We start from the raw sequence: 27,857 nt of genomic DNA, 5'->3' as shown, positions 1-27,857 counted from the left end.
ACTGTCAACGCTGGGGGTTCTTTTTGTCCTTGATTCAATAATTCCCATTTACTGAACATGTATATTTGCCATATAATGTAGCAGGTACTTTATACTGCTATGCTGATTATAATTGTTACAATGACCTAGCAAAGGTGAATGAATACCTTCTTCTGTGATGAAAAAGAGCAGGAGATTGAGGCTTGGGGCAAATTAAGCAATTTACTTAAAACTGTACCAATACTGTAGTTAGAGGCAGAGCCAAGATTTTCACCCAGTTCTGCCTGACTTCAAAGCCTTGACTCTTAACAATTTTGTTCTGACTGCCTCTCCGAAACCCAAACCGAGCGTACTATGAGGGCAGCTTAATTACGAGCAAACAGAGGGTGGTGGCAGGGTCTGGTCCACTTCCCTCGCTGGGAACTGACTCAGTCTTGGGGCTCAGTCATTGTTTGTGGAAGAAAGACATGAATGAAGCTTACGGGGAACTCGCCACGCTCCAGATGCCCAGCACTGACACTCTTCCTTGCGTGAATGCGTGGATCTGACCACAAGCATGCGAGATGAGCCAGGAAAAGCACTGCTGGGAGCCGATATGGCCTGCACACATCGTAAAAGACTCCCGAAGGCACTGGGTCAGATTGCAGGCAGGGGCCTACATCCCAAGGATGAAATATTTTGACCGCTTAAAATGTTCTCCAGAGGTAGGGACATCAGGCATTAGCAGAGCAGTCAGGACACCTCTGTTCTGCCACTGACTTGACTCTGGCAAGGCGCTGACCCAAGGTCAAGGGCCATGACCCCACCCTCAGCAGCTGTAGAAGGACGGGGGTGGCTTCGATGATTGGCACGGTTCCTCCAGCTCTGCCTCTCATTGTTCAGGACTCCCGCCTCCAAACTTGCCCCTGCAGGAGAGTCTTTATAAAGGCTTCTCAGGAGAAGGTTTGGAGAGGCCACTGTCATGAGTTAATACTTCCCCTCCCCAAAAAGGGGCGCTCAGCGTTGTGCAAGTTCAAAGTTGCCACCTGAGAATGACACCTCAGGTTCTGTGCTGAGGCTCCTTACTCACCCCGCTCTCGTCCCAGCCCTGTGTGGCACAGCGCCCCGGAAAGCTCTGTCCAGCCCCCTCACTTGCATCACCTATTTGTCTCACTGTGCTCCTTCTTCCTTCATCCTGGGTCACTGGGGTCTGTTACAGACTGAATGTTTGTGTCTCCCGCAAATTTCCGTGTCAGATCCCTACTTCCCAGTGTGATGGTATCTGGAAACGGGGCCTTTGGCAAGCAGTTAGGGTTAGATGAGGTCATGAGAGTGAGACCCTTGTGATGGGGTTAGCGGTCTCATAAGAAGCGGAGGGAAGAGACATCTTGCTTTCTCTCTGTATGCACACACCAAGGAAAGGCCAGGTGAGGACACGGTGACAAGTTGAGACACTGGCCATCTGCAATCCAGGAAGAGGACCCTCACCAGGAACTGATTCAGTGTACCTCAGTGTTAGGCCTCCCAGCGTCTAGAACGGTGAAAAATAAGTTTCTGTCCTTCAAGCCACCCAGTCTGTGATATTTTGTCATGACAGCCCAAGCAGACGAAGACAGAGTCATCCTCTCCTGGGTCTTTTCTTTAAAGACAGTGTGAAAACTGGTCCTGGAGCTCATGCACACGTGGGGGACCTAAACATTGGATTCTTCATCTCTGACGTCGAAGCCTGAAACCAATTCATGAGACGGAGAGCTTCAAAGGGACAGAGATGGCACCTTCTTTTTCTCACTATCCCCAGTACTGGCCATGATGCCTCGCATATAATTGGCCTTCACTAAATGACTGCAGTGAATGAAATGCAATATCTAGATTCTGACCACTTCTTTCCACCTCCACTGCTACCGCCCTGGCCCAAGCCACCAGCATCTGTGGTCTGGATTACTCCGTCAGCCTTCCAAGTAGCTTCCCTGCCACCACTCATCTCTATCCCTATAGATTTTTTCTCAACAGAGTGGCCAGAGTAATTCTCTTAAAATACGTTAGATGACATCAGTCCTCTACTCAGAATGTTCTGTGGCTCCCCTTGCATTCAGGTTGAGAGCCAATGTTCTTAAGAAGTTCTACAGAGGCTCTGGCCCTCTGGGTCCTCTCTGACCCCATCTCCTAATATCCTCCTAGTGTCCAGCGAATCCCAGCCACATTCTCTCCCATGATCTTCCTCAAATATGTGAGGCAGAGTCCACTCCCAGAGCCTTTGTACTGGCTATCTCCTCTGCCTGGACTCTGCTCTTGCCAGATATCCACAAAGCGTGTTTCTCCCTCGCCTCCCCAACAGTGCCTACCTTGAAGAGGTTACTAAAATGTGCAACCATCCCCCTTTTCCGCATTCACAGCCCCCCTTCCTGTGGTCTTTGTTTCAGTAACACATCAACTTCTAACATAGGATACAATTTATTAATTACTACCTATATGCTAATCATCTGTCTGTCCCATGCCCCTACCAGAATATGAGCTCCATCATGGCAGCGATTTTTATCTGTTCTTTTCATTCTGTCACTGCCTGACATCCTGCTTAAATTAGGTGCTTGATAAATACCGGTTGAATGTTAAATGAACAAATCCACGAATGAAAGAATAAATACCAAACCCAGTTCTTTAACTCAGAGGCCAAAGCATTAAATCAGTCTACTAGACCAGGGGTTGGCATTTTTTTTTTTCTTTAAAGGACCAGATGGCAAATATACTAGGGTTTGCAAGCCACAGAGTTCTAGGGTTTGCAAGCCACAGAGTTATGACTACTGAACTCTGCTGTTGTAGCTACAAATAGTCATAGGCAAGATGTTAACTAGTGAATATGGCTGTGTTTCAATAAAACTTTATGAAAAACAGCAGTTGGCTGGTGGGCTGTAGTTTGCTGACCCCCGCACTAGACCAGGCTCTACCAGGCCAAGCAATGTGTCTAGTTTTGCTCACTGTTAAATCCCGGTTCCTAGCACATTTCTCAGCACAGCATTGTCACTCATAAATATTTTAAATGAAATAAAAAATATATGAAACATAATTTCACTCTTCACTCTCTGTCACAGCTGTCTAATTGAACTTGCTGCAATCATAGAAATGCTCTTCAATACACAGCCACTAACCACGTGTGACTATCGAGTACTTGGAACACGGGGGCCGTGGCTTAATTCACATTTTAGTTTAGCCACATATGGCTATTTGCTACTATACTGGCCAGTGTAGGTCTATCACAATCATGCTTTTGCTTCATGGTCCAACTCTGGTCTCTCCCGCTTCAAGAAGCCTTCCCTGACTGCTCAGGCTCATAGTAAACTGCCTTTTTTTTTTAAACAGTCCTACAATACTCATTTTATTCAATTCATGTTTTGAGCACAGCTCTAATAATAGCTCACATTTGTTAAGTGTTGTGTACCAGGCATTATGCTAAGTGCTTAATATGCTTTACCTAGTTCAATCCATGCAATCATCCTTTGAGGAGTTTTATGTTGATATCATCTACCACCATCTACCACTGAGAAAAAGGGGTTAAGAAAGGGTCGGGAATGCATCCAAAGTTGTGCAGGTCCGGAATGAAGGGGCTGGAATTTGAATCCCAGTCCACTGGGACCCAGAGCTCAAGTTCTTGACCATTACAAGATGTTTATTAAAGAGTTGAAATGTGCGGTGGTCCCAGTTTCCTGTTTGTATATTCCTTCAAGAAATCAGGAAGCATGAGTGATCCTATTTCTACATCCTCCAGAGCCAGAGTTGGACACAGCATTGGCTTTCAGTGCAGATTTTCAGTACACAGAATTTCAGAGCTGGAGAGCGCTTAGAGAAATCTATTGTAAGCTCCTCTTATATTAGATAGAGAAACTGAGGCCCAGAGACAAAGTGGCATGTCAAAAGTTACACCTTGTTGAGTAAAAACTGCAGATCTAGGAGAAGCCCATGGAATTTATCTCCAAATCCAGTGTTTCTTCTTTCATCCACTCATTCCATTATTCACCATTAAACATCAGTACAATGGGAAAGAGCAGGGAATAATATAGACACAATCCTTGCCTTTTTATGACATAGTCTCTTAGATAACAAGGAATTGAATACAGAACCACACAAATAAATGTGTATTAACTAGACATTGTAGCATAGGCTAGAGGTGAAGAGGATAAACTCTGAAGCCAGACTTCTGAAATTCCAGCCTAAACTCTACCATTTCTTAGACGTGTGACTTTGGGAAAATCCATTAACTTACGTAATTTAGATTCCTCACATGTAAAATGGTGATAGTAATAGGGCATTCCACTAATTCTAAGACACACAACTTTCCACATTTCAATATCCCTGAAAAATGAGGACTTACGTGGTAATTATTAGTATCTTATGGTTACTAGTGGCAGCATTTTTTCCTTAATAGTGGGTAAGATATCGGTACATACATCTGTTTGTGTCTTGGTTTAGTTAAAATATGACTCTATCTACCTCACAGGGTTATTGAGAGGATTAAATGAGATAATACATGTGACTTGCTTAGAAGAGTGCTGATACGGAGTTTGTGCTATATAATGTGATTATTATTATTATTATCATTGTATTTACTGTAAATAAAAAAGTAGAGTACACAAATGGAGCTTAAAACATGGAGGAATAACTGAGTCTAGACGGTCAGCAAAAACATCCTTGAGGAAGTGATATTTAAACTGAAACAAGAAGGACAAGGATATGAAGCGGGGGTGGGTAGAGGGCAGACTGCAGCCTGCAGAGTGAACACACCTGCAAAGACCTATGGCACTGGCTGCTGGAAATGCCCCACCCTTGACAAGTGTGGACACTTCACAACATGGCTTTTGTATCCTAATAACACTCCCATCTCCAACCTATACTTTTGCGCATACTTTTGTTTATTCATAATCCATTGGTCATAAGATATTACAAATATATTTAGAAGCTTCCTGAATTTTTTTTTTAAATAGTAGGACACAGAACATTTGGGGGGGGGAGCAAATATATTTTTGTAATATATTTGTTGGCTAAAATTAAACACAGACTCTAATTCAAATGACAGTCGATTATTTTCTGGATGATAAAATCTAGTTTTAGAAGCTGAGAGCCCTCTTCCTCGTTGGTACAATTCTCCTAGAGATAATTACCAGAGATGCATCTCAGGTTATCTTCCTCCATGCAACTTTACAATATGAGGTTCTCACAACCTCTTTCTTTCAAGTTCGGAAGTAAAGGCTGCCTTGAACTTCCAGTGGGACTGGCAAGTTCCCAATAAGAAAATGTTTTCAAAGTCTCTCTTGCAGCCCATTCTAACCTTCCCGTCCTTCCCAGCGCTTGAGCAAGCAGCCCTGTGGCTTGCTGTCGTGGGCTCTCTGAAATTTTATGACCTCATCTTTGACACAGATTGTTCTTTTCCAAGGACCTCAACCCTCTTCCACAACATAACATTTTACAACACATTTAAACCAGATAGAGCCAGACTCCCAAACAGAGATAAAAAAATGGTTTCCCTACAACTCATAAGTGCTGTCCCAGTTTCACCTCTCTGGTCCTGCATGTTTCCCTCACCCCCAACCTAATCGGGTCCTTCTATTTTTTTCCAAGTCAACTTATTCTGCAAATTCTTTGTCTAAGAATTCTTGTGCCTGCCTCTGAGAATTCTCAGCAAACACCTACCAGAGGGAGGATGCCGGAATGTCTCTCTCTTCTCAGTGCTAAGCGGACCCTCTCACACACTCACTCTCAATACAGTAGCTCCTCACGCAGTCTGGGTCCAAATCCCAGCTGAAACACTTAGTAAATATACGACCCTGAGAATGTCAATCAGTTACTTTAAGACACAGCTTCTAGTATGGAAAATGGAAGCAATAATAACCACCTAGATGCGTTGTCATGAAGACCAAGAGAGTTACCAAATCAGTCTCAGCATGATACCTGGTACACAACAAGTTCATTTAATAAACAGTAGATGCTGTTCCTGTATTCATGTACCTCTTGATATCTCACCCAAATTCTACCATCCTTCTCTTAACTGTAAGCTATATTTGGTCACTGTCTAATACCCTCATCTGCTATAAATAAATAATGAATGCATCAAATGGATCAGTCTGATGTGATAAATGTGCTTTTATGATTAACATTCATTTCACGGAATTTAAGGAGAAAAATCTTGGTCTGTTGTTGTTTGAACGTCTTTTGTTGGAAATGGTGTTGGATAGTTTCTTTCCATTATCTTGTATGTCTGAAAAATAAGGCGTTGGGTTCATTAATTTACAGTCAGTTTAGATGAGTTTTGTTTAATACAGCTCCCAGTAAAGTTCGGGACCAAGGAATGGTGAGGTGGATTCTGAGGATAGGTGGCTCACTTTATGAAGGACTGATTTCCCCAGTTGGGGTCCACTGGGGTAACAGCATAGTTGGACATGGACTGATCCTAACCAGATAAAGGACAGAGAAAGACTAGAGATACTGAGCTCAAGGGAGAAGGTGACTTTGAGCAGAGAATTAATTGTCCCAGATAAAAATCTTTAGCAAAAACACAGCCAAAATGTCACTGTCAGCACTCTTAGGGCTACTCCTGGTCTTGACACCAGAACCCTATACCCAACCCACTAACCAACCCTTGACCTTTCAGCAACTGAAACTTGCTTCTCATGCATTCATTAATTCACTCATTCATTAATTCACTCATTTATTCATTCAAGAAAAGATGTATTGATGCAGGAACTGTTTCAGTACCTGATACGCAGCAGTAAACAAGATGAGCAAAGGTCAACTCTTTATAAAACGTATGTTCTCACATATAAATTTCTCCTCTCTGGTCTGCCAGAAAGTTAGCTCTCTTTGGATAGATCTCAACTTATTTAACTGCACATCTCACTAAGCACCACCCAACGTAAACCCTATGTTATCTACTACATTACCTGGAAACCCCCCATGCTACAACCCCCTTCAAGGCAGAGACATTCTTATTCTCTGTGAATTGTTGGTCTTTATAACTTCATGAAGTCCTTGTGTCCCTTTAAACGTTAATAATACAGGGATCAGCAAATAACAGAAACAATCTATAAACAACTGGAAACATTTAGTGCATTATAAGACATACATAGGACATAACTACACACATTGTATTCGCATGTCATATCCAATTGCAAATGAAAAGTGGCTGCTGAAGACATGAAAATAAACTGCATATGACGGCAAACATGACTGACATCTGTATCAATTTGAAAAGAAAATCCAATCTGCTTTAAATGCTATTCACAAATTGTTTCAATCATACTTATGTTCTAAGTTATCAGTGCTTAAAAGGTCATAGAAACATGAATTTTAAGCTGGAAAATATCTTAGGAATTATTCAGGGTTGTAATTTGTATCTTGCCACTAATTGACTGAGTGACACCAGGCAGCGTGCTTAGTCTCCGTGACCCTCAATAGGTCAGACTAGATGATCGCCAGGGACCTTTCTAGTGTTAATATTATGCTTCCACTAATCTCCTTGTTGAAAAGAAGGAATATGAAGGTCACAATACGTGACATACTCAAGGTCAAATGACAAATCTGTGGCAAAGCTGGCACTAGGATTGAGAGCCTATGACTGTTTTCATTGCACACATTTAAAAGTCACACAAGGACTAAATGAAAAGCCGGCAGATGGAAACATCCAGGTTACTGCAAGTTTCTTCATTAGGTGGTCAGGTCTTAGAGGCTGTATCTTACTTTCTTCTCACATAATCTAACACAGTTGTGCATTGCTGAACTAAAGGTATTTCATAAAACAGTTATTAAATTAATTGAAATGTTTACTACATTAATGAAGTGAAGACACTATGGACTAAATAACTGATTATAAAATAGCAGTAGACACGATGTTTTGAGCGCCCACCATAAATTAGGTACCGTACCAAGTGCATTTTAAATGTGATTTTTCATCTTCTTCTCACAACAACTGTGCAAAATGGGAATGATCTGCCTCTTTTTGTATATGTAAAAATGAGGCTTGGATATGTTAAATGACCTGCCAAAGTCCGTAAACAGAAAGGCTAGCATTTGAACGCAGTTGTGTAGGATTCCAAAGGGTATTCCAATTCTACTCTGATTCACTAAAGGCTTGAATGAATCAACGAATAGGCGAAAGAATTAGTGACTAAATGAGTTAGTGCTCTGCAGTTACCTGCCTCATGTGGTTTGGGGCCATGCTGTCAATGATTTTGTATACAGAATTTAACATGATACCACCCATTTGCAGAAACTTAATAAAGCTGTTTCACACTAAGATTCACCCACGATGACATTTTTTAAATTACTTTTACTGAGGTAACTGGTTTGTAACACTATACATTTCACGTGTACATTGTATTTCTACTTCTGTACACCCTACCACATGCTCACCACCAAAAATTTAGTTTCCACCCATCACCATAGAGTTGATCCCCTTCACCCATGTCACTCTCCCCATTCTTAAGGTCAAGGCCGGACCATTTGGACTGTGGGGTGCTGCGTTTGATCGGACCATAGCACGTCGGCCTTGAATGTTCACTTCCTGTCTTCAGAGAGCTGAAGAGTAATGGTATTTTATTCTGGAAGGGAAGCATAATGCCGCCCTCCGGCAACATTTTCAAGCCTTCTCTGAGCCATCACTGGGACTCTTCTTTGCTTTGGTCCTTGATTAGTTTGCTCTCATCCCATCCTGTTTAATGATTGGCTTTGCAAAGAAAATAAGCCATGATTTGTAACATTTACCAATTTTGTTGGGTATAAATACTCTCATCACAGCCAATTTCCAAGCTACCTGCATGACAGAACTGAACAAAGAGCTGGGATGAGATGGTAACAATCGACTCTCATGAGTTCACAGAAAAGAATGAAAGGAGGAAGAAAGGGAGGGAGGGAGAGAGGGAGAGAGAAAGGAAGGAAATTTCCCTCCCTGTGCTCCTTGAAAAAATCGAATTCACCAACTTTCAGTTTCTTCCTCTATATCCGCCTATATATAAACTCAGATTTTAACTCCATACAAGCCAGCTCCAGCACACTCTGGAATCAATTCCATAATCAGCCCTGCAGGTGGGGCTAATTATTGAAATCCCTGGAAAAACACACCTGAGCTGGGCTATGGCACAGAGTCAGAAAAACTTGACCAGGCTCCTTCCCACACCACAGCAATTATATATTCTTCAGCAACACTATCTCCCCAATTTCCTTCTCCTTTCTGGTCAGTTGGGAAGAATGTTCCTTCTTGCTGACACATCCAATAAAGCATTAAGGCATGGTGATCGGTACTTGGACTCCATGACTTGGTTCAGCCCTGCAGATCCCACCAACAGAGGGAAGGGCTCATTTAAGGGAAGCTAAGCCACTTTTGTCAGATCTAAGATCTGAATATGTACAGGGCTTGGGGGTTTAGTTTTCCCATGACGTCCCCCAATTCTAATTCTTGGTGGAAGGTTGAGGAGAGAACACCCAGCTATTCCCTTGGGCAGTTAGATGTTCCCTAAAACAACTGGATAGATAGAAGGCAAGTTTCCCTTTTTCAGTGGCCGATGTAGCCTTACTAAAATCCCTGGTCGTTCTCAGAATCTTCAGATCCTCATCTTTCTGTGAGCTCTCTTCACCCCACCTTTCCAACCTTATCTCCTTCCACTGCCCTAGTTCTCTTCCTCTACCTCATGTGCAGCACATTCTCCAGAGGCCAGCCCAGGTATGCTGCTCTCTGGTTCTGGGGATCACTCTAGACTTACTTCCTCTCTTTCTCCATCATCAAGATTCCTCTGCTCAAACACCTTTTATTCATACTCCCTACTGATTCTACAAGGCTCAGCTAAAAGGTCATCTTTTCCATGATGGATCTCCTGAAATGCCCATCTAGAATACATTTCTCCCTTTTCTCCAGGCATGAGGTACTCCATAAATGCCTGTTCTGGATTTATTCTACATTGTGTCTTTTATAATAGCTGTAGAGGAGCGTATTATTTTTATCCCTGCAAAAATGTGAAATCCATGTAGGCAGAACATTGTCCAGTTTGCCTGTGATTTCCCACAGCATTTAACACACAAGACTTAATGCATTTGTGGAATTAAGAAAATCTTGCTTGAACGGATTTAACAAACTGAAATAAATTTTGCATAGTGGGTTTGAGTCAAGCTCCATGAAAATATATATTCAGGGAACTTATGTTCCTATTTCTACTCCTTATCTGTAGATCACCCCATCCATTTACGTCTTGTGATTTGTAAAAGCAAGGTGCTCTGCTGAAGGATAAATAAGATATAGTAGTAAGCTTGAAGGAGCTTACATTTTAGTGTTGTAGTTTCCAAATAACAACTCATGTTTTAATCAAATTTTTAGTCAACAGAAAACTCTGGTGATACTGTAGAAGTCATCTATTCTACAGAGAGGAAATAGGAGGTAATTAAGTAAATAGAATTTTGGAAAGTAGATAATTAAAGGATAGAAGAAATTTCAGGTAGAGGGAAGAGCCTGAACTCTAGTCAGAAGGTAAAACTCTGCATAGGGTGTTTGTGGGGTGGGAGTATTGTGAATGTGAGCAGAGAGGAGAATGCAAAGGGGAATGTTCTTGGGAATGTATGTAGCTGAATGGGAAGGTGAGACTCTTTAGCTGGTCTGGCTACTGGACAGCTCCTGGTGACCCAATCTCTCTAGTGCTGGAAAATATTTAATCTGAGTTTATATGTAAGTGGATATGGAGGAAGAAGTTGAAAATTGGTGAATAAAATTTTTTCAAGGAGCGTGGGAAGGGAAATGTCCTTCCTTCTTTCCTCCCTCCTTCCCTCTCTCCCTCCTTCCCCCTTTCATTTTTTTTCCGTGAATGAATTATATGTCAGTGTCATGATAAGTGTTAAAGATACACAGATGAGCAAGACACATGCTTTGAATCCCCCTCTCCAGCCCCTAGCAAAGCTTACAGTCTGGTGATAGATCCAGACAAGGAAAGAACAATGACTGCCCAGGGACAAGGACGATAACACAGGGAGGCACGGAGGCTATGAGAGCAGAGAGGAGGACCCCTTAATTTGGTCAGGGCTGGGGGTGGCGAGTCATGAATGCCTCTGAGAGGAAGGATGTTTGGGCTTCATGAAACGGAAATAAAAAGAGCCCCTGGTCTCCAAGTAAAAGGAGGAGAAAGACATTTCAAGGGGTCCTGAGGAAAACAGCCCTTGAAAGGGATGCAGGCATGAAAGGGCATGGTGCCTTCAGGGAAGTGTGGGTATCAGTGTACCCAGAGCCCGTGGTATGTGAAGGCAGAAGATAAAGTGATAAAAGTAAGCATGATTTTGTCAAGATACATAATGAATTAACAAATATGGCGACTGGGCCTCTCGCTGTTTGTTTAGAACATGAGAGGACTATTTGGGAAGAGGAGTTTAGAGCCTTGCTGTACCAAGGGTAGTACTTGGGTCAGAAATATCAGCAAGAGCTGATAGCCTTTTAGGGAAGTAGACTCTAAGGCCTCACTCTAGACCTACTGAGGGCCTGAGAAGCACTGGTTAGGAGCACAGGATCCTAGGTTTGAAGCCTGGCTCTGCCCCCTGTGTGTGTCCTTGTTCCTTTTATCTTTCTTCTCTGGGTATCAGTAACATCAGTGATAAAGTTGAGAAGGTCAACCCAGTGGATTCTAGCAACATCTTCAACTCTAAGGGGCTGAGTGCATGTGTATGCATATGTGTGTGTGTGTGTGTGTGTGTGTGTGTGTGTGTGTGTGTGTGTGTGTTGGGGGTAAGGGGATACTGCTTAGGGTGTCAGCACCTTAAAGTCTAAATGTTTTAAGTAAGAGAAAGAAGATTCAGCTGTCTGGTCCAATGGTACACTAGAGTTGCATCCCATTTTCTGAATAGCTTCCCCAGTAGGCCTATGTAAAGGCTGGAAAAATGTGTCTGAATATAGGCTCCCAACTAAAGGATAAGGAGGGAATGATGATTAGAAAGCCTAATCCTTGCCTGATTCTGCAGAGACACAGGGGTTAGTCTGGAGAATCCCTGTCCTTACTCCTGAATTGCTATCCCATGGAGAAGCGGAAGAGAATTTGGGTAGAGAGTGCAAACTCTTGACCTGGGCCACTGAGTCTCCTCAGCTCTACAGAGGCTTCCTCACGGCATCAGTACAGTGAGATTTTCAGGCAAGATGGCCAGAATCTTGTTAATGGAGAGGCAGGTGAAATTGCAGAGAAAAACATACCAGTATGAGTTGTAAGGAAGAGCACAGGACGGGGAGAAGGAGAACTGGGGTTCTAATACCAGCTTGCTCTCTAACTTGCTTTGTGATCTTGGTAAGCTTTTCTCCTCTCCAACTCCTATTTCCCTGTTTGTGGACATTAATAACTATTGGGCAGCAACTATGAATAAGATGCTGTCCATTTACTAAGCAATAACTGTAGATAAGATGGTGTCTTTTGGGTTACTAGTATCCATATGTTGTTGACTCACAAATTTCTATCTCCAGCTAAGACCTCTTCTTTGAATAAGACTTTTGGATTCAAATGCCTATTTTTCATCTCTGCCTGAATTTAGGAGTCATCTTGAACTAATATCCAAAATAGCAGTCTTGATTCCCTTCATCTCAGCCCTGACCCGCCTACAGCAGCTTCTGACTCAATAAATAAGTCTGTCATGTCCCTGTCCAGACTGAACGATTTGGAATCATCTTTGACTCCTCTTTATTTCTCATCTTCCATATCCAATAACAAGTTCTGTCAAGTCTACATTCTAAATATATCCAGAATTTGATCATTTATCACCATCTTCTCCCCCGGTCCCTGTGTTCCCAGCCACTACCAACTCCTGTCTACACTGGAACAACAGTGCCCTTGAACGCCCTCTAAGTTGATTTGTCACCCAGCAGTCAGAGTGGTCCTGTTAAAATGTAGGTCGGATCATGTTGCTCCTTTGCTCAGAATCCTCCAATGACTTCTCATCTCACTCAGAGTAACGTCCAAAGTCCTTTTCCTATATAAGGCCTTCCAACCTCCCCCCATCACCACCCCCTTCCCAAGCTTCTTTTCAAGTTTGCATCCTAACTTCTCTCTCTCTCTCCCCTCCAACCATACTTACTGGTCTTCCTGCTAGTGCTGAATCAATGGGATCTTCCTGGGCTCCTGCTGCAGAGGCTGTGTCGTCCCCTTCTATTCCCTCTACCTAGAATGCTTTCCCCCCAGATGATAGCATGGCTTCCACCGTCTCCATCTTAAAGTGCTGGCCCAGATGTTACCACCTTGGAGAAGCCTTCCCTGACCACCCTTTCTGTAATAACAACTCCACCCCTGCTCCCAGCTCAGCATCCCTTAGGCTTCGTGCTCTCCCCTCAGCATTTATCATCCCCTGACACAGTATATCCACATTTACCTGTTTGTCTATTGCAGCACTGTCCCACAGAACTTTCTGCAATGATGGTAATGTCCCGAGTCCTCCAAGAGGTAGCCACTGGACACATTAGCTATGGAGCACTTGAAATGTGGCTAACATGGCTAAGGAAATGTTTACTTTTATTTAATTTTAATTAACTTAAAATTAAACAGCCACAGGTGGCTAGTGGCTATCTTCTCAGGCAGTGTAATTTAATGTCTCTGTAGAATACAAACTTAATTAGGACAGAGATTTAGCCTTTTCTGTTCACTGCTATGTCACCAATGCCTAGAAAAGTGCCCGGCTACTCAATAAATATCTGCCAAATGAATGAATAAATGAGTATACTAGGAGATTTCCATATATTATCTCATTTAATCCTAACAACAGGCTTGTGAGTTAGATGCTACTTTCATTCTCTAGTACTCAGAGAGAGAAAGTATCTTGCTAAAGAATGCCCAGCTAGTTTGTACCCTATAGCCAACATCTCCCCATTTAAGGTGAAAAAGTTCTGGGGATCTAATGTACAGAATGGTGAACAGTTAACCACATGGTATTATATGTGGAAAACTCCTAAGAGATTAGGTCTTAAATGCTATCACCACATACACAAAAAAAGTAAGGTGATGGAAGTGTTAATGAACCTTATTGCTATAATCATTTGTATGTGTATTAAATCATCACATTGTACACCTTAAACTTATACAATGTTATATGTCAATTATATTTCAATAAAGATGAAAAAAAATGATAAAGAATACCCAGCTAGTAAAAGGTATTGATAGATAGGATCTGAGCTCAGGGATGTCTGGTGACATTCAGACACTCTGCTTTGCTGAAATTGGACTAGATGCTCTCTGTAGTCCTTTCTGAGATGCTGTGGTTTTATAAGAATTTGCTTTGCTGTCAGGCAATGGCAGCACATAGTTTAACCACCAGTGGGACCGACGGACCTTTACATAAAGCCTCTTTCTTCCGGCAGAAGGAGTGCAGACCACCTCCCAACCTCTCTCCCTCTATCCCCAGCCCTGCACATGGCTCACCGGTTTCTGGGTCGCAGAGCTGCTCACACGCATCCGTGGTCCTCTGTCCGCAGAGGTCCCTCACCCATGGGGAGGTGGCGTTGATCTGGTAATACAGGGACAGCTTGGCCGGGTTTAACCAGTCGGAGATGTCCAGGTAGCTCCCTTCACTCACCACAAAGCTGCTCCCTGTGGGGAAACAGAGAGAGAGCTATTTTCTCCACGATTTTAGGGTACAGGTGTCTTGCCACTGATGCTGCAGGGCAGGAACAGAGACGGATGCATACAAGCCATCCGCCCCGCAACCCCGTGTCCTCCGTTCTCGCTTAGCTACACACAGTCACAGGCCATTTACGATGTGCCAGCCATGGTGTCAGCAGCCAATGGAGACAGGCAAGTCAGACATGAGAGGCAGTTCAGCCTAGTGCTTAAGAGTCAGGCCCTTAGGACTGAGAGAGACTTGGGTTCAAATCCTGGATCCACCTTTACCGGCCATGGACTTTGGACAAGTCACTCAATGCCTCTGGGCCTTGGCTACATCATCTGTAAATAGGAATAGTAACGGAACCCACCTCATTGTTGTGAAAATGAAATAAATTAATGTAGATAAAGTGCTTAGCCAGTGCCTTATTTGTCCTAGTAAAGAATGATTAAATATTCAAATTTAAAATATAAAAACAGCTTTTGTTTGTTTCACCCAGGCATCCCCCTTGGAACAGGGGTCACTAATACCCCACAGGGGGAAGGCAGATTATATACCTCGGAAGCACTGGCTGAGTATAAGGGAAATAGCATCCTGGCCCCCTGGCCTAGGTTGCGTTTTGTTTTGTTTTACTGTATGAGAGATAAGAGAAAGAGAGGGTGAGAAAGAAAGAGAGGGAAAGAGATGGATTCAAATACATCTGTAGTACCTCTAAAAGAAAAGTAGCACTCATGCAATGGAAGATGCCTTAACGTTGGGATATAATAAGGAAAGATGGAGTTTGGGGTGAACTGGGTACTACAGGCTCTGTCAAAATGGAGCAGCTGCAACTCAGCTCTAGCCAGCTCCTGCCAAATGGGTCTAAAGGTAAGTGGTGCAAGGACTTCAGGTTTTCATCAGGAGATGCTGAAATTTTAGATTTTTATTGTAATCAACCAATTTGGAAATGATGGTTTAAATTTGTTCTTGAAAGCTTGTGTAGGCCAAACAAAAGACCCTCCCCCCACACACACTTACACACACAGCCATACGTGAGTTACATACATATATACACATACATATATTATATATATTCTTTGGGGTCAAGGAGCAGAAGCCCATTCAGGGTGGCTGCATTTTCGGTGTAAATGGTGAGTGTATATATGTAGCAATATAGTGAAGGCAGAATTTCACAGAGGGAAATGGGGGAAAAAAGAGTTCAAATAGGACCAGGTTTCACAAAGCTGGACTCAGAGAGTGGTTCTAGATTTATGGCAGATCTAGAGACCTCAGCAGAAGGAGATCTTAAATTGTTTCAAAATTAGCATGACTTGGCTTCTCTCCCTACATCTGCTTCTCTCTACCTCACTATCAAGCAACAAAATCTTTCCATGTATGCAATTTAAATCTTCCAAAGAGGGACTCAATTAATAGACATCCTGCGGGTTTGGCGGCAACCTCTCTGCCAGGTCTCATCAGACCCTGCTGGCTAACCAATGGTCAGGTCCGTCTTGCCTCTGGTACCCAGCTGTGGTCCAAAATGGGCAATAGTCAGAGAGGCAGGACACATCAAACCCTACCTGGCTGCCCTGTGGATCTAAGATTCCCTGGGAAGGATATGGGCATGGCAGGCAATGTTATCTTCTCTAAGTCATACACATGTTATGATTTATATCATCGTATAGAATGAGTTCCTAAACAAAAGCACAGTGGACAATATGGTTTTGGTGAAGATGAAAGAAGACTCTATGTGAAAAGCATTAGGAGTAGATAGCACTGGGCTGGGAGAAAAGGAAATGACCGCATTTGAAGTTGGCCTTAAAATCCTTGGCAGCTAAAGCAAAAAAAAGAAGAAGTCTGTTGGATTCCATATTTTAAATTTCTGGCAAGGGGAGATATGCAAATCGATCTCCAACGCCATATTTTCCCCTCTGGAACTAAGCCCTAGCAGAAACATGTCACATGGGTCCCTGTGCAAGGCACTGAACGTCAGTATCAACTACAGATTTTTCTTTTAAAAAGCACAGTCATGCTGTTTAAGTGGATAATTCTTGTATTTATTCTCACTAAAGACTGAGGGATGGATATTGAATTATGTCCCAGGGCTGAGTTTGGCTAATCCCACTACTTTAGGAAAGCTACACAGCATAGGAATAAAGAGAAGAGAGTCAGCAAGATATGTATTCAGATCTTCACTCCGCTCCCCACCAGCTCTGTAAACCTGGACAAGAAAACAAATCCTCAGTTATATCCTATGAAAGCTGTGAATACCGATCTCCCCTTCACACGGTTAAAAAAAGATAAAGATTTAATGAGACAACGCATTTGTCTTAGGTCAGGTTCACCAGAAATCAGACTTAATGGCAGAGACCGGCATGCAGGAGGTTTCTTGGGGTGTCCTCTTGTGAGGGCATGAGCAAAGTGGGACTGGACAGAGGGAGAAGGTAGATGGCCATGCCATTGTAGCAAAGCCCTCAGCTGATCCCACGGGAAGCCCTGGAACTGAGATGGTCCTTCTGACTTGTTCCAAATCAAGATAAGGGTGTCAGGTCTTCGTATCCCCACATAGCCAGTCAAAGGCTGTAAGACATCCCTGGGGAAGGGACATAAACTTGGATGAAGTGGTCCCTTTTAATGAAGGACATTTCCCCAAGGAAGACTCAGAGAGACTGGTCAACCGTCAACATTCCAGGCGGCTGGGGGAATGAGTGTCCCTGTTCTAATGAGAGATTTGGAAGCAGCATTACAACATCTACTATAGTACGTGAAGTCCCTGGCACATGGGGGAATCTCAACTTGCTGGAGCTATTTTGATTACTATTTGGATTTCTTATGAGCTTGGAAGCTCTGAATGCAATACTGGTTAACAGATCTTTTCAAACATGAGAAATATGACTCTCACTGGAAGTGACTCACTCCAGAGCAGGTTATCCTCAGCTTCTTTAAAAAGACACTACGCCTAGGTATACTGCTGGTTTAATGACACAAGGAAGTTACCATCCTTTGAACGCACTCTCTGGTCCAGATCCTGGGATGAATGCTCACTTAATGCTTACAAGAGCCTTGCAGCATAGGTATGTCCCTGCTTTTACAGAAGGACAACATGAAGTTCAGAGAGATGTTGACTTAGCCAGACTTGCACAACTAGTAAGTGGCCAAAGGGGAAACTGAACCCAGGTTTTTCAGCATTCAAAGCTGGGACCTGCCCATTATTCCAGACTGTCTTGAGAATTGGAGCTTTGGTTGGCTATCAGGCAGAGTTGCCTTCCTTGGTCTTTCTACTCCTCCTCTGGGAGTCTGTGCGACCCGCTTCAGTGTGTTCCTATAGTGTTGAAGGGCTTTTGCTTTCTCTGATAGGTTGTGATCTCCTGCAGGGAAGAAGTCATGATTCGTTCATTACTCCGTTTCAATCCAGTTCTCAGTAAAAAGGCTTTGCACATATTAGGAGCTTGGTGACTATCTGCTGAATGAAATAATGAAATCAAAATTCCATGCTCGACTAGAGGTAAGTTCAGCTTACTTTATGATGGGATTGGGAAGTAGAAATGCTTCCTCGTTGATCCCAAAGTTTAGTTTTCTTCAGCCTGTGGGAGCCAGAACACAAGACTAGCCCTTCAGAGTCTCCCTAGTTCCAAAGCAAAACTTGAACTTCGCTATCGTGGCTCCTGAGCTCTTGTTCCCCCCATGGGCTTGGATGATTAGAGATGATTAGAGATGCCAGAGGAACTCAGTGTGAAGGGGCAAAGGTGTGTGGCAGGGAGTTGTCACATCAGAGAGTGAAAGGAAGTAACTGCAAAATCTAATCAAGGCTTAACCTATGTTCATTTAGCCAACAGTTATTAAACTGCTCCTTGAGTAAGAAATAGACATAAAGATTGAAAAACAGACTGACTCCATCAAGAAATCTGTAGAATAACGAGGGAGATCAAACGTATGCACAGGTAGATATAATACATCCTAGAGTGTTGTAAGAAGTGCCTGAAAGGGATGGGCATTAAGTGGATATAAGGGGAAGGAAAAGGGGGGATCGGAGAGGAATCATTAAAGAGTCGGTCTTTAAGCTAGACCTTAAAGAATGCAAAGAAGAGCAACAAAAGCTGAGGCGGAATTTGCCCCTTAGGCCTCGGCTTCAGACCTGGCTCATACGCCTCTTCATCCCTCTAATACGTACAAGGTATACCACTCAACTAACAGCTTTATATGCCCTGTTATAGATTCATCCATTCATTCATACATTTGTTCATTTAACAAATAAAGCACCTACTATGTGCCATGTCCTGTTCCTATGCTCTGGATGAGCAAAATATGGTGTCTGTCCACTGAAAACTTGTAGTCCAGGAAGGAAGGAAGGAAGTTCAAGGTGGCAAATCTAAGGCAAAGCATGAGTGTTTTTAATCCCCTTTTTCTTAACTCTCTCATCTAGATTGTGTATCTCTTGAAGGCAAAGACCGTGCCTTATGTAACTGTGCTATCACCACAGTGCTTAGAGTATAGTGGAGGTTCAGAAGAAGTGTGTATCTGTTGTGTATGTGTGCACATGTGTGTTGAATGAGGGTCGGGGAAGGGAGAGAGAAAGTGTTATAAGCCAAAGAGTAGCAAGCAGTTCTCCCTGGGTAAATTCTACCAGTACTTTGAGAATAAATATTTACACAGGAAAGGAATAAAAATGCCTTATTCCATGTGTCTCACATCTCTCTAGCTTTCCAGCAGACCCTTGTTTTATTTTCTTGACTTTGGATCAGATGCATTCCCTTTTTCTGGGTGCTCTGAGAGTCTTCTTTTGTGCTCAAGTCAACCTCCTCAGAGTGCAATGGCTCCGAAATGAATCTTTGCCAAAATCTCAACTTCAAAATGTCATGTTTCCTTATTTTAAAATATATACATATTTTTCTCTCACTGGCTGTGGGAATGTACATCATCTAATTAGCCAAATGGATTTTCAGTTCAGCCCAATCGTTTCCTTATTTTGCATCTGAAGTGTGGCTTTGCTCAGGGGACCGCCTGGGCACGGACGTACTCATTAAGTCTGCTCTTCAGTTACATTGATTCTAAGCCTGCTCCTGTAACTGTGTGCCATAGATCGGGGTGAGCTGGGGAGCTCAGGACACTCCATAGTGGAGTCGGAAAAGCCAGAGGCACGTCAGCCCCCAGAGACACAGAGAGCTACAGATGAGAACTAAAAATACCACGGAAGGAGGTAGCATCAGACAAAACCGCCTGGAGAGCCAGACAGCCGTGCAAATCTCTTTCATTACACCTCAAATCATGACACAGACCTCGGAAAACCATGGATAGACAATTTCAAAAGAAGGCTCCGGTCACAGTGGTGAATGAGGAGCAGAGGAGGGAAGGACTCTGTGGCTGAAAAGATGGTCTTCACATAGGAAGCTCAGGGAATTTTTTTAGCCCAACGTAATCTGCTCTCTCTTCTGTTCCCTCTTTCTTTGGGTGCAAAATAATTACAGGCTTCCTTCTTTCTGTTACATCACGTTTCCCCATGAGGATCCCATCGGACGTGGACCTGGGAGAAACGTCTTTCCGGGACACAGGAGGAAAAGCAAAGTGTGATGAAGCAGAAATAAGGAGCGCATCTACCTTCAGCCCAAGAGACCCCTGAAGGATGCACCCACTCCTACCTCTCCCCCCAACACCCCCGATCCACAGAGCCCCACAGAATGTAGAATGAATACATTCTACCACCAGCCATGGACTAAACACTGTTTAAGGAGTGATCAAACTCTGCAAAAATGAGGTTAAAAATAACAGTTTGAGGGGTTGGGAAAGTGAGCAGAGCCAGTGTGGGTGGCTGGAGGCGCTCAGCCTCTGGGTGAGGGCAATAGCTCTCTAGGGTCGCAGGGCTGAGGGCTGACTCTCTTGCAGACATCTCTGAGAGAGAATCCGCCACTTACCTCCATGCCTTAACCTGACTTTCTCCTTCCAGCTCTTTTCCCTTCTGCCATTTCTTTCTCTTTTCCTTGGATCAACTTCAACCTATTTCTCTGTACTCTCTCTATGTGTTATGGGCTGACTTGTGTCCACTCCAAAATTCATTTGTTGAAATCCTAATGCCCAGTACCTCAGAATAGGACTGTACTTGTTGAAAGGATCTTTCAAGAGGTAATGACGGTTAAATGAAGTCACCAGGGTGGGTCCAATATGGCTGGTGTCCTTCCATGAAGAAGCAATTAGGATACAAGCACACACAGAGGGAAGACCGTGTGAAGACCAAGGAGAAGATGGCCATAAGATAGCCATCGACAAGCCAAGGAGAGAGGTCCTCAAAAGAAACCCTGCTAACACCTTGATCTCAGATTTCCAGCCTCCAGAACTGGGAGGAAATAAAAGTCTCTTGTTTAAGCTGCGTAGTCTGCGGTACTTTGTTATGGCAGCCCTAGCAAACTGATATATTACCTCTTTTTTGACAGCAACTATCTCTTAAGCCTGGCATTTGCTCCATTTATTGACCTTTATTTTGTGTCATCGGTCCCTGTGAATCACTTCTCAGGATAAAGTTTTGAAATGTATAAAACATAATGCATAGTATTACAAAGGAAACCAGTAACTGAAATAGAGTTCTATCCATGGACCCCTTGGGGGTTAGTAGAGTCCAGGATAAAAACCCTCATCTGAACTAAGCTATTTTCATTCATTCCACAGGTGCCCGGTCTGCTGCCTGACCTGGTTCCAAGCCCTCCCAACACCACTGGACGGGTGGAGGGAATGGTGGCTTGGCTGCAGTGAATACGCAATTTGCTGAAGTCTGTGAATGAGATACATGTGACAAGGAGAAGAAAGACACTAAGAAAACGCTACGACAGTCCAGTGGCTAACTGAAAGAGGGTTACCTCTTTCCTTTTGTTTATTGTACATGAAAATACTGTTGTTTAAGGTCTAAGGAAGATAGAAACTTGGTTAAGATCAGAATTTTCTTGGGACAATCATACAATAGATCAGAATTGTCTGATGCTAAGTTACAAGTTGAATTTTAAAGTGTTAGAAAACTCTCAGTTCCTCTACTCCAGAGTTTCTCAATTGTGTGTGTGTGTGTGTGTGTGTGTGTGTGTGTGTGTGTGTGTGTGTGTGTGTGTGGCCATGCCACGCGGCTTGCGGGATCTTAGTTCCCCGACCGGGGATCAAACCCGAACCTGTACCCACTGCATTGGGAGCACGGAGTCTTAACCACTGAACCGCCAGGGAAGTCCCTCTTAACTTTTAATTATTTTATTATCACACAGGAAACAACCTTTTTAGACCTTTTTTGCCCTAATCTCTCACCCACCCATAAACTTTTAATACCACAGATACACTGTATATGTGTTTATGTACTGTGGTTTTGTTGTACATAAAAGGAGTAAGATTTTTTGTGCCCCGCTCCCCGTACTTCCCAAGAATCAATTTCATCCCTTTGGAAGTATTACTGTCCTCACTGAGAATGGATGCTCCAGGGAGACCCTGTTCTTTTAGAAGTAAAGAAACTGAGGGCTAAGGAAGGAGAGAGATGTGCCCCAGATCCCACTGGGATTAGTGAAATGTCTATAACTAAAACCTACATTTTACGACTCCCAGCCTCTTAGCACCGTGAGGGAGGTGAGGGTCAAAGAGGTGAACTGAATTTCCCAAGGCAACAGAGCTGGAAAGCGTTGAGGCTGGACCAGAACCCGAGTGCTGTGACTTCTAGCTCAGTGTTTGTTCTAGGATTTCACATTGACGATGAAGAATAAATCCATTGCTGAGTAGTATATCGTATATGTACACCACATCTTCTTTATCCGTTCATCTGTCCATGGACATTTAAGTTCCTTCCATGTCTTGGCTATTGTAAATAGTTCTGCTATGAACATTGGGGTGCATGTGTCTTTTTGAATTAGAGTTTTCTCTGGATATATGCCCAGGAATGAGATTGCAGAGTCATATGGTAACCCTATCTTTAGTTTTTTAAGGAACGTCTATAAAAAAGGAACGAAATAATGCCATTTGCAGCAACATGGATGGACCTAGAGATTACCATATTAAGTGAAGTAAGTCAGACAGAGAAATATCATATGATATCACTTATATGTGGGATCTAAAAAAAATTATTCAAATGAGCTTATTTATAAAACAGAAATAGACTCAACAGACATAGAAAACAAACTTATGGTTACCAAAGGGGATAGTGGGTGGGGGGGAGGGGAAGAGAAATAAATTAGCATTTTACAATTAACATATACACACTACTACATATAAAATAGGCAAAAACAAGGGCCTACTGTATAGCACAGGGAACCATACTCAGTATCTTGTAATAACTTTTAATGGAAAAGAATCTGAAAAAGAATATATATATATATTCTGATATATATATATATGTATGTATCTGAATCACTTTGCTGTACACTTGAAACTAACACAACATTGTAAATTAACTACACTTCAATAAAAAAAGAAAGAAAGAAAGAATAGATTCCATGAAAGTAAGTTGTCATGAGGCTAGAGATCTTTCGATGGGAAGATGAAATGTTAATACCCTTGTGAGGTCCATGCCATAGAAGAAACATTGAAGAATCCATCACTAGATGTCCCAGAAAAGGAAGCATGGCTATAGACAGGCCACTGGTGTTCTAGGTTAGCAAAAGAGTTATTTCCAAATAAAGCTGTTTCAAAGCCTTGCTCCCTCTCCCCAAATAGAGGTTTCCCTGTAGTGCCAGACCCATATTTGCTCCAGGCAATTGTGTTTCTACGCTTTCTATCTTCCCCACCTCAAATTGAGATCAAAGTCTAGCTAAAACAGATTGCCACAGAATTCCACAAGCCTTTATGTACCCTTGCTCTTGCTTCAAAGTTGAGTTAGGGGTGTTTGAGTCTGAACAAGAGAGGTTTAAAGTGTTGAAATTTCAAAAAATTATTTTTCTCCCCAGAGATATAACAATTTGGTATGAAGCTAGTCAGCAGGGGAAAATAACAAAGTCATAAAATGCTTCCCGTTTTTCTTTTTACTTAATTTTAAAGAAGAATTGTGGTTAAAGATTAAAAGCAGCTATTTACTTTTAATTTAATAATTCGTTTATCTTTTCTTCTTTCTTTTAAAAAAATTTCTTCATTAATTCATTGGGAATTTATGCATCAAACCCAATCTCAATGTTGAATTTCTTTTTGATCCAATAAGATCAGTGCTTCTTAAATGAACGTGGTGGACAGTTGCTCCCCAAACTCAAAGATCCTTTAGGTCTGACTAATATTGAAAAACTTCCCTCTCTGTCAGTTGCTCACATAAGACATGAACTTGAATGGGAGTTAGAGGTCTGGATTTTGGAGTCAAACAAGCATGGATTAAATCCTAGCCCAGCCACTGAGTAACTGTGTGACCCTGGAACAAATCACTTAATCTCAGCAAGCCTCCTCAGTTTCCACATCTGTACAAAGGGAAGAGTTATTTCACAGAGGTTCTATGACCATTAAATGAAAAACACTTGAATTGCCTAAGAACAGGACTGCACCTGGCTAGGGCCTCTGAGTTGTACTATTTCAGAGGACAAAATTTACGTAGCCAAAAAAAAAATCATGCTATGCATAATCATACGTCTATCCATATATACCATATATATTATTATATATTTCATATGTACAATATAATTGGACAATTGAGTGTGCCTATGTATATATGCTTGCCTATGTATACATATACAAACACAGATAATTCTGTGAGTAACTGTACCCTATTTAGACGTTGCTCCTGGAGCTGTGCAACATGGCGGCCCTGCCTGGGAAACAGTCAGACAATAGCTTCATTTAAAAGAAGAAAACCTTTACCGTGTCTACCCAAGAATGGTCATTTTCCCTGTGTGGATTCATGGCTTATCTCAGCAGCATCTCTGATTTTCACTATTTCCCGGGGCAAGCTGGCTAGGGCAGGAGCAAGGGATACTATTTTAAGTTATGTTGCAGGAACTCTTCTCAGTACTCTGTAATGACCTATATGGGAGAAGAATCTTAAAAAGAGTGGATATAGGGCTTCCCTGGTGGCACAGTGGTTGAGAGTCCACCTGCTGACGCAGGGGACGCTGGTTCGTGCCCCAGTCCGGGAAGATCCCACATGCCGCAGGGCGGCTGGGCCCGTGAGCCATGGCCGCTGAGCATGAGTGTCCGGAGCCTGTGCTCTGCAACGGGAGAGGCCAAGACAGTGAGAGGCCCGCGTACTTCAAAACAACAACAACAACAAAAAAAGCCTCTATTAAAAAGATTGGAGATATATATATATATATATATATATATATATATATATATATATATATATATTTCTTTATAACTGATTCACTTTGTTGAGCAGAAACTAACACAACATTGTAAATCAACTATACTCCAATAAAAATTTTTTTTAAAAAAATGTCGCAAGAGTGAGGTAACATTGTAGAGGCCCTGGAGAAATGCCTGGCACCTATTAGGTTCAATAAATTTGTAACGAAAATACAAAATTTGTGGCTAGGACATGACTGGCTGGCTGAATTAGCAAATGCATGAATGTGCCCTGTGATTTTCCAGATCCAGCAGCTTAACTACGTTCCTTGCCCCATCCCCTTCTTCTGGTCTACCCTTTTCTCTGAAATACGCTTCTTTTTGCCTTTCCCAAGCAATCTGCACAAACGTCAGGGCCTGTTTGGCAAGGACGACTCACAACTGTGAGCAAAGGCATAACCATCTTAGCAATTCCTCCCGGATCCGTTTCATTGCCACACCGTGGGTTCAATGCCCACCGACCAAATTAGGTCCAGGCACCTGCCTGCTTTTGTGTGTCTGTCATTGCGTGCGTGCGTGCATGTACGTACGTGTGTGTGCATTCCTTTCTCTCTAGATCTCTTACCTTCTATTCTCTTCTCTTTTGAATTCAGTGGGAAAAGCACAGACCTTGGAATTGGCAAACCTGGATTCAAAAAGTGTCCTTACCATTTTTTTATTTGAATGACCTTGGGATCTGCTTAATATTCCTTTCCTCAGCTTCCTCATCTAAAAGAGGATGAATAATATTTACCTTGGAGCATGTGCAGGAATATCATATGTGACTCTGTGTACCTTACTTATCAAATGGAAGTTTGTTATACTGCTGCTGCTATTAATCTAATTGATCCTAGAAATAACTCTGGAGGGCAAATGTTACTTTTACCCCCATTTTACAGACAAGGAAACTGAAGCTGAAGGATGTCAAAGGTACATGTTTTAAACTGCACAGCTAAGGAGCTGGTGATTCCAATCAGAGCTCAGTCCACCCGTCTCTGAGTCTAGAGCTCTGTCTGTAACACCAGGCTGCCTCCCATTCTTCTTATTTTGAGGAAAACCAATCCACACTATTAATATGTGTGTGTGTGTGTGTGTGTGTGTGTGTGTGTGTGTGTTTGGCCTCTGTCAATATCCATCTCTGGTTATTTCCCTAAGTACTGAGTTTCTCACGGTGGTGCCTGAAACATAAATCAGACCATGCTGAGAGTGTGCGTGAACGAGAGAGAAAAATGGCAGGGGGAAAGTGACATAATACTGTAATTCAATACTTAATATCTCCAAAGACATGTAATACCTCTCTCCTCTGCTTGACATTTCCAGAAGATATTTTCTGGAAACCGGACAATAATTCAAATTAATGCTAAGCCTAAATTTAATTGTTTTATGATGCTACAAAGGAGTACATGGGGCAAGGCTTCCAAAAATCAGAGGTTTCAACAGTCATGTTGATGAAACAGATTTCACCATCTGGCACAGATGAGAACAGCTGCTTAAATACAGAATACTGGTACCTGGAGCAACAAAACAAAGGAGGCTCAGCTTAGGCTCACTGCAGCCTCCACAGCCACGAGCCCCGCACCAGCTGAGCCGACTATGAATTCCGGGAAAGGTGAGGAGAGAAAGGGTAAGATTTTTATTTGAGGACCGAATGAAGGTCCTGAGGCTCAAACAGGATATAGGATGACTGAGATCCACATTTCTGGTACATGGCATATGAAGGATGAGTTCTTTCATTCTGTTCTCACAGGGTGTAGCTTAAGGGAGCCGGGCTCTGAAATCAGAAAGGACTGGTTGGTGCCTCAACCCTGCCACTTACCAGCTGATGAACTTTATGCCCATTATCTGACTTTGAGGGCTCCTCTTCTTTTATTTATTTATTTATCTATCTATCTATTTATTTATTTTTGGCTGCGTTGGGTCTTCGTTACTGCGCATGGGCTTTCTCTAGTTGCAACGAGCGGGGGCTACTCTTCATTGTGGTGCACGGGCTTCTTATCGTGGTGGCTTCTCTTTGTTGCAGAGCACGGGCTCTAGGCGCACGGGCTCCAGTAGTTGTGGCACGCGAGCTCAGTAGTTGTGGCTCTTGGGCTTAGTTGCGCCTCAGCATGTGGGATCTTCCTGGACCAGGGATCCAACCCGTGTCCCCTGCATTGGCAGGCGGATTCTTTTTTTTTTTTTTTTTTTGTGGTACGCGGGCCTCTCACTGTTGTGGCCTCTCCCATTGCGGGGCACAGGCTCCGGACGCGCAGGCTCAGCGGCCATGGCTCACGGGCCCAGCTGCTCCGCGGCATGTGGGATCTTCCCGGACCGGGGCACGAACCCGTGTCCCCTGCATCAGCAGGCGGATTCTCAACCACTGCGCCACCAGGGAAGCCCTATGGCAGGCGGATTCTTAACCACTGTGCCACCAGGAAAGTCCTGGCTCCTCTTCTATAAAATGGGGACAATAATACCTATCACATACTCCACATACCATACTGAGATGTCCATGGTAGATGAGGAAAGCAAGTTGCCTAAGAATATGTAGGATCTTATCTCAGGTTTGAAACAAACAAACAAGCAGCAATTCAGGGTGTGTGTGTGTGTGTTCATGCATGTGTGTATGTATGTATTTGCGCCAGTGTAGGAGTAGCAAAAATTCTGGAAGAATATACACCGAGAGAGTCATCAGCCCGACAGACTAGGACTAGGAATATGAATGAGGGCATATTTAATGTTTACTACAATCACTCCTGTATTACTTTAATAATAAGAGGACTGCTGCTGCTGCTGCTACTACTACTACTACTACTACTACTACTACTGCTGCTGCTGCTGCTGCTAGTATACCAACAACTTCAGAAGGTTTGGGGAGGAATAAAGAATAAAATACACACACACACACACACACACACACACACACACATATATTTATAGTATTGAGTCAAACACATAGTTGGTGACCAAAATGTGCTTGCTATTTATTTTTTTTTGTCCCTGGCAACTAAGGAATATTGTTCTCTCTCCCTTGGGCTAGGAGAGGCACTGGATAAAAAAGGCAGCAACTGATTAAATGATCCCCCCTCTCACGCATGTCCTTTCTAAGC

General features: G+C 42.9%; 1 protein-coding gene across 5 annotated transcripts in view; it reads right to left on the bottom strand.

Annotated features, from left to right (window-relative positions):
- The window catches only part of ASTN2 (astrotactin 2), a 911,658-nt gene that overhangs the window by 482,319 nt on the left and 401,482 nt on the right, over positions 1 to 27,857 (bottom strand). For all 5 annotated transcript variants that reach the window (XM_059071227.2, XM_067040875.1, XM_067040874.1 and 2 more), the window contains one exon: positions 14,361 to 14,528. In XM_059071227.2, coding sequence (XP_058927210.1) covers positions 14,361 to 14,528 — 168 coding nt within the window. The remainder of the gene's footprint in view (positions 1 to 14,360; positions 14,529 to 27,857) is intronic.

Source organism: Kogia breviceps, chromosome 8, assembly GCF_026419965.1.
Source record: "Kogia breviceps isolate mKogBre1 chromosome 8, mKogBre1 haplotype 1, whole genome shotgun sequence".
NCBI lineage: Eukaryota > Metazoa > Chordata > Mammalia > Artiodactyla > Physeteridae > Kogia > Kogia breviceps.
Note: the sequence above shows the minus strand (reverse complement) of the source record. Positions and strands in the feature narration are given on the sequence as shown.